The sequence below is a fragment of the Pteropus vampyrus genome, unplaced genomic scaffold, assembly GCF_000151845.1.
Source record: "Pteropus vampyrus isolate Shadow unplaced genomic scaffold, Pvam_2.0 Scaffold515, whole genome shotgun sequence".
NCBI lineage: Eukaryota > Metazoa > Chordata > Mammalia > Chiroptera > Pteropodidae > Pteropus > Pteropus vampyrus.
In genome coordinates this window covers 639,063-646,851 of record NW_011889296.1, presented here as the reverse complement: position 1 = coordinate 646,851, position 7,789 = coordinate 639,063, and the positions used below count along the sequence as shown (strand labels likewise).

At 46.6% G+C, this 7,789-nt stretch overlaps 1 protein-coding gene across 1 annotated transcript in view; it reads right to left on the bottom strand.

Moving 5' to 3' along the window:
* Nucleotides 1-5,040: 5,040 nt before the first annotated feature.
* DMRTC1B (DMRT like family C1B) overlaps nucleotides 5,041-7,789 on the bottom strand; it is a 41,901-nt gene continuing 39,152 nt past the window's right edge. Inside the window, exons 4-7 of the mRNA XM_023524977.1 lie at nucleotides 6,928-7,100; nucleotides 6,604-6,750; nucleotides 6,014-6,087; nucleotides 5,041-5,582 (exon numbers count right to left, since the gene is read on the bottom strand). Coding sequence (XP_023380745.1) covers nucleotides 5,389-5,582; nucleotides 6,014-6,087; nucleotides 6,604-6,750; nucleotides 6,928-7,100 — 588 coding nt within the window. The 3' untranslated portion in view covers nucleotides 5,041-5,388. The remainder of the gene's footprint in view (nucleotides 5,583-6,013; nucleotides 6,088-6,603; nucleotides 6,751-6,927; nucleotides 7,101-7,789) is intronic.

Below are 7,789 nucleotides of genomic sequence, written 5' to 3'. Positions count from 1 at the left end.
GGGGGGGGAACCCCAACATCCTTGAGATCACTCCATTGTGCTCTATAGAGACATCTCTCGCTCCTTTCAACAGCTATATCATCTTTTATTGATGGACACTAAAGTTGTTTCTATTCTTGCTGCAAGAAATACGACTGCAATGAGTAGACCTGTGACATAATCTTTAGCAATTTTTATAACTATATATCTTTGATTCTGATCCCTAGATATACCATTGCTGAATAAAGGGTAAAAACAACAACAACAACACGTGATCTTGCTCATTATTGACATTCCTCTTCAAAAATGTTGTACCTATTGCTTTTTCTCCATCAATGTGTGAGAGCGTAAGTTTTCCCAGAGTTTCACCAGTAGTGTTGACATACTTGAATTTTTCCAAACTGATGGGTGTTAAGTGGTATATCAGTGTATTTTTTGAACTTGCATTTCACTTAATGTGAGCAAGATTGCATATCTTTCTTCATACGATTAATAGCCATTCCTGTTTTCATTTTCATTCTGTACTCTTAGTAGATATTTTTGGCCCAATTTTTATAGGGTCTTTGCCTTTTCGTCTTTTCAAAAAAAAAAACAATTTATATCTTAGGGATATTCTAGGATATTTGCCTTTTTTTCTCTGATAGAAGTTACAAATATTTTTCCCCCAGTCGTCATGCATCTTTTTTTTGTGTTTATGGTACAATTAGTTTTTTTTCTATGCAAAAGGATTTTATGTTCACGTAGCCAATTTTATCATTGTTATGCCTTATTTCTTCTAGATTTTCATTTATAGTCAGGCAAGTGTTCCTCATTCTTAAGGTATAGAGGAATTTTTCTTGAAGTACTTATATGATTTTGTATTTTACATTCTGAACTCTGATCCATTTGAATTTTATCCTCATGTATGGTATAGGGAAAAGATCCAGTTATTTTAATATCACAGATGCAATAAAGTGCGTTATGGGAGTTACTTCAGGAAGATGACAGAATAGGAAGCTGCACGCTCTCCTTCCCCCACAGAGACATTGCATTAATAACAATATATGAACCCAAATAACTCTGCGAGAACTCTTACACTAATTGAGAAGCTACAGCACCCAGGCCATTGTAAAACCAAGAAAGGATTTCAGCAAAAGGGATAGGAAAATCTGAGGTATTTGGAGGCCCATTTGTGCCCCTCCCCTTACGCCGCATGGCATGGAGCAACCAGAAGGAAACGCTCCCATTTTGGAGCCCCAGCATGGAGAGAGAAACAAAAGAGTGGACTGTGCATCCAACCTCTGGCTTGTCAGGCAGCTTATAGATCTAAGTTTCCTCAGATTGGCTTCTGGTGTTCTATTTTGTTCCTTTTATTGGACCATGTTTCTTGGTTTCTCTGTATGTCTTATAATCTTTTACTGGTATTTGGGCATTTTGAGAGGAAAAAAAAACACTTTCCCAGACTTTGCATACTGGCTTTGCACAGGGAAAGTCCTTCACCAATCAGTCCATCTGGAGGTTCTAATGTCTTCCTCTTCCCTGGAGGCTTCCTGTAAACCTGCAGATCTAAAGCAACTCCCAGGTTCTAGCACCAGGATCCTCAGTGCTTTGAGATGATCAAGAGGGAAACAATTCCCTTAGGCAGCCTCCGAACAAGCCAGACGTTGCAGTCGTATTTCTTGCAGCAAGAATAGAAACAACTTTAGTGTCCATCAATAAAAGATGATATAGCTGTTGAAAGGAGCGAGAGATGTCTCTATAGAGCACAATGGAGTGATCTCAAGGATGTTGGGGTTCCCCCCCCACTTTTATTGAGGTATAATTTGTATGCAAAAGAGAAAACTTCATGTATTAATGTATACAGTTCGATGAGTTCGGACATACGCATACATCTGTGTTACCATCTCCACAATCAAGGTAATAAACATATCCATCACCTCCAAACGTTTCCTCGTGCACCTTTGTTATTTTGTTGTTTCGTTTTGCTTTTGCTTTCTTATGATGAGGAAACTTAACATGAGGTTTATCCTCTTAACAAAATCTTACGTGTACAATTCCTCTTATATTAAGCATCCAAAGTAGCCAAACTTGCAGAAGCAGACAATAGAATGGCGATTGCCAGGGGGTAGGGGAAGGGGGATGTGGAGAGTTGTTGTTTAATGGGTATAAAGTTATACTTATGCAAGACGAGGATGGTCTAGAGATCTGCTGTATAACATAGAGCCTGTACTTAACAATGAAGGACATCTTTTTAACTGAGAAAAGGGAAGGTGGAGAAGTTTATCTACGCTGTGCAGCATTTATCTAAGAAGGAGAAGGGAATGTAATGAATGTCTGTCTCTCCGATGAGAGATACAGATCCAATGACCAGGTAATATCAGTTGCCTCGTTCTTTTAGCCTTTAAGAAATCTGTTGAATACACCTCTGCATGAGGTATATTTGGTTATTCTGGTGTCCCCGCTTCCCTTCACCCAATTTTGGCTGCCTCTTAGAACGCACGATGGCCCGTAACCGTTTTTGACAATGCATTCTGCTCAATATTTGTTCCAGATCATTCCATTTTTAAAATTAATAATTAGTGCTTTCCCCCACACTTTAGGCTATTTTTTGATCGGAAACAAGTGGTAGCAGCCCTTTATGGCCCCACGGTGGGACCTACTTTAGAAGAGGTGCCTTTCTGGGCAAGGGTGGAAAGCAGTGGAGTGCTGGAGAGGACCCTTACTGGAACATCAGAGCTGACTGTTAAATTTTCAGGAATTTTGTGAGCCGGCTGTTTACAAAGAGCTGTTATTGAAGACTAAATGATATAAAGTAACAATTACATTACATAGATGATCGTGCAGACAAACATAACACGTTCTCAAACCTCATCAATCCCTAATTGTTTTCCTACATTTCACTGTTAACTACGCTCTTGAGGTTACATACATTTATTGTATCTGAATGATGGAAATGCATCTCTGCCCCACTCACGTTGGTAGCTTGAAACCGGCAGATGCTACAACATAGGGCATTTCCCCCACCCCTGTCTCACCCTCAGAGAGCTTGCTGTTGAACATTTACTTGCATACTACTGGTGGAAAATGACCCACTCTGCAGATGCTCTGATGTGGTGGATATCCTTAGATCCAACCAATGCCGTTACATAACATACAAGAGTCAAGACATTAGCTCACACTGCTCTATAAAGTGATGTTTCGAATCTGTGAAGTGGAGTAGTACATGACAAAAGATACTTCACAAAAGAGGCTTGAGATTTAACATTTATGACGATGTCATCAGATGCCCATAATATGCCATTAAGAGACTTTTTAAAAAGGTATAGCACGTGTGGGGAGCGGAGCACCGATATCAGGTCTAAAAAGCCCTGCATGGAAGGGCCGGTGGGATGCAGAAAAATGAAAGGGCACAGGGGAAAGAGGCTCGCTTTTTCTCCCAATCTCCATCATTTTATTTCTCGTTTCCTCCCTGTTTTCATGTCGTGTCCTTTAACCCAAAATATACTTCCTCTTTTACCAACTCAGCTGCGGGACCCTGGCATGCCTAGGACACAATGGCATAGCAGGGTTTTAGTCCTTTTCCAGATAATATTGCTTCCTTCCTCTGCGATTATGTGGACCTGTTCATCTGATACTGGGAGCGTGGGGTGTGTGTGTAGGGGGGGCGGGCAGTTAGGGATCACCGATTTTAGTAACAAACCAGGGAAATAAGAAAGGCGGGAGCGGAACATCAGTCTTGCTCTATAGGCTGAGTGATTGTACCTGTTTGTTTATCTGGCATTAGATAAGGAATATAAGAAACCTGCCTTCTAAAGGCCTCAAGCAAGAAAGGATAAGCTGTAGCCGATGTCATTACCATCAATCATCTTGGCTGTAAAAGAGGGAGGGAAGGTAGGAAGGAGGAAACGTGATGGGAAAGAGTCAGTGACCAGGCATGACCAATTGAGTTTTCAGTCTTCCTGGCGGGGTCTCCGGCTCTTCGTTTGTTTGCAGCATCAGCAGAGGACTGAGAAACAAGTGCAGGTAAGAGCTGATCAATTACTGCATATTTTTACCTTGAGTATGAAATCAAGGGGCTGTCCGTCCTGACTGGATGTCTGCCGCTTCAAGTTTTGAACCGTGTACTCAATGCCTTTTTTTTTTTAAAGTAGATTATTAGCTAATTTAGGGACTGGTAAAGAGAAGGGAGTCTTCTCCCACCTTTGGCTAAAAATTTCCCCTAAAACACTTGTGTAAGTTACTTTCACTCTTGGAGCCCATTTCCCCATAGGTAAAAGGCTGATGATAATGCTTAGTTTACAGAGCTGCCGTGAGGCTATATGTACTTAGCATACACTGGGCACAGAACAAATAAATGATAATGATTCCCCCTCACATCTCATAGCTCCTTCGACAGCAGGCTCTGGGTCTAATTCATCTCCCTTCTTTTGATTCTTCGTGTCTTGGCTGGCTTCAGTCTCCCCCATTGTAAATACACCTTGGACTAGAATCAAACTGGCGTTCCGTTGGCCAAAGTTGGCCTGCGTGGATGTTTTGTTTGGCCCCCGTACAGGGCTTAAAGAGGAAACGGAGGCAACGCTTTAAAATTGAGATGTTTTACATGGAAATCTAGAAATCCGTCTTCTCTTGAAAAATCAGGAGGTGTGGCAACAATGAGTCCACACTCCTGCATGGCAACAATGGGCTAGAGCCAAGTGGCAGCTGTCCCCTTAGGTAGAGCATGCGCTATGCACTGTCAGTTGGGCAGAGCCCATCTGGCCTGCTCTCCTCACTTATATGATCTGTTTGATCCTGTGGACATTTCAATCCGTGGCCCTCTGGACAACTGGAGACAGTCTATGCCAGGCAGAAGATAGGCAGGCACTCACTTGAGGAATGAATAAACCTTCTACCCTTTTTTCTCTACCATTTCCTCATCTAGCCATGCTGAGAAGTCCCGGTTATTGAGTAAGGCAATTTTCACTTTGAAAGGTCAATTGAACAAGTCTGTTAGAGTCAGGATAGTCTAGGTCAGACTGTGGCGACAAACAACTCCTATATCTCGGTGACTTACAACAACAAGAGTTTATTATTTGTTCGCACACGCACAAACCTAGACCAAAAATGAAAAAAAAAAACAAAACCAATCCTCATATTTTCACATGTGTGGATATGAACATGAGTGCATCAAGTTATGTTTACAACCGTGAGCCAAACAAAAACCCTGGCATATGAACACATGAACTCACACAGAACCCTATTTAGAGACCGATCAGCTTAGACTGCACAACCCTCTTTTTATAAGAGACGTAAAAAGGCCCCAGGCTCCAAGGGAGTAAGGGACGGAGGTGGAGGTACAAGAATATCTGCCCTCAGCCAAGGAATTGCCGCACACAGTAAAAAGGGTCCGAAAGTGTGTAGAAGCGCCCGAAGGCTTTTTTAAAACAACATTTAAAGCGTTTTGAACATTAAACATTTTGCCAGTGCATAAATGGGCAGTACTGTAGTGAGCCGTCCTCCTCTGGGCTTCCAGCTCAAGAGGGAGGTGCACGCTGGATGTCCAAGAGGCAGAGAAACAGAAGTGGTTGCAGGCCTGGGGTGGAGAGAAGGCCTGGGAGGCTGGAGCTCTGTATCTCCAGCAGGAGCTGTAGACAGAAAGGAAGGGGTTAGGGTCGGCTCACAACCATTTCCCCTCCCGGCTCTCCCCTCTTTTCTTGTTCCACCCAACTGAGGCTTTGCCACCTGGACTCTCACACAGAACTCTTCCTCGCTGAGTTGCGCATCTCAAGTCTTGCCTCCTCCGGTCCCTCCATCACGGCCACCACATTCATTTTTGCCAAGCCCAGGTCTAGCTGACACCTTCCCTGGCTCCTCGCCACCCACGGCTGCTGGTCTAGCCTCCTAAGCCTGGCGTGCCAGCCATCTGTGATTGGTAACCTCTCCAGCCTCATCCGCTTCTGTCCCAGTAGTCCCTCCAGGGCTGCCGCTCCATTCCCATTGCCACACCCCATCCACCATTTTGGTGTGGGAGTGCCCAGCCTTCCCTCTCAGTGTCCCCAGGTGTCTATCTCTCCACAGAACTCCTCCAGTCCTTCCTCTCCAGGCCCGTCGTTGAGACGTAGCAGCAAAACACAACTTGCGAGCTCCGGGCTCCGCAAGTTGAGACGTAGCAGCAAAACACAACCGGGCTCCGCATTGAGACCGGAAGCTCCCCGAAGGCGGGGACCAGATCTCCTTCCGGACTAGGCTCATGTCAGCTAGGTACGCACCCCCTAGACCACAGCAGATGGCAAGGGTCTGGGTAGAAAGCTCTGGGCCGAGAGTCCGGCGACCTGGTTCTTCCACCTGATATGCTACGTGCCCCGGGGCAAGCCCCTGCCACTCTCAGGGCTCCCGTTTCTTTGTTTCTTGCTCTCAGGGCACTGGACATTTGTTACTGAGTACGAAGGTCACTACACTGATGACTCACACTGAACAACCATCGACTGCCATCTCAGGCGTCAGACTGAGGCATCAGACTCAGGTGCCTGGGCCCAAGGAGGTTCAGCCCACCAACCCCGACTTTCCAGTTAGGCCCCACTTACCACAAGTCCCCCTCCCCTTTCCCCATTATCCCCACCTCGTGTTCTCCCTTCAAGGCCCAGGCTACCTGGTGCAACGCGGAGCTAGAGTGGGGGGATGTAGCCCGGAGGGGGCTGGGGAGAGTCTCTCAGAATCAGCAGAGCCTCGGCTGCCTCGAGTTTCCGCTGCCACTCTGAGGAGGCAGAAACCGAGGCCTGGTCGGAAGCCATGGGAGCCTGCAAAGGGAAAGGTGAGAGAGAATGGGAGCCGGAAACCCACACCTCCCCACCTTGTGTGACAAGTGCCCCTTCGGTCCCCAGTTCTGTGGAAGGCTCCGCCCGCCCCGAGGCGTTCTGCTTTTCCCATTCACTAAGCTTGGCCCCTGCCAGGGTTCTGGACCCCACGATTTTCCCGGGATCTGTGGCTGCATGCAGTAGAAGATGGTCAAGAGTAGCACAGGGCTGGAGGATCAGAGCCGAGCATCCAGAAACAAGGAAAGGAGAGGCTGGGGGATTAAACCCTCGGGAAGACACATACGACCAGCGACCAGCGGGCAGAGGCAGGTAGGAATTTGCAGTCGCTGCACGTGGGAGTCTGAATGCCTGCTGACCATTAGTGGTTGTGGCTTGGGCAAGTCCCTTCCCCTGCTTGGCCTGCTTTCTTTTCTATCTCTTTTCTCTATATCTTTCCTGAGACACTAATTCCTGCCAGCTTTTTCAAAACCGCCAGGGCAATGGTGAAGACTATGGGCAATCACAGGTGTCTCTGTGTTTTAATCTGCAAAGCACCTGGAGAGATGTGACCTCTGTCCCCGTCCAGGGACTGGTGCTCGCCCCCAGTCCCCACGGGTCTTGAAAGACCAGCTTGGCTCATCTCCTCCGGGAAGTTTTCTCTAATGGCCTCCGGACTCTCGCCTGGGCCTCTGTGGCCCTCCCCATCATGGCCCCCCTTTTCAGCACCACCTTCTATCCCATCGGTCCGTTCCACGTGCGATTACAGGCTCCATTTGTTGAAGGCCTGCTATGTGGCAGGTCTTACGCTAGTCCTCTTGTCAGTGCTGTGAGTGTACAATATTGTCCCCTCTCAGTACACTGGCAAAGACACGGAGGCTCGGAAACGTAAACGCGCTTGTCCAAAGTCTCTCACAAATAGGAAACAGCAAAGCTGGGGGTGCCCTGTCCCTGCCTGGCAGTCTGAGGTGCTGTCTTCTCCCCTTCCTCCTCCTCCTCCCCCACCACCGCCACTGCCCCCACTTCCTCCTTCCATCTCCCATGGCATCGGGCACAAGGAT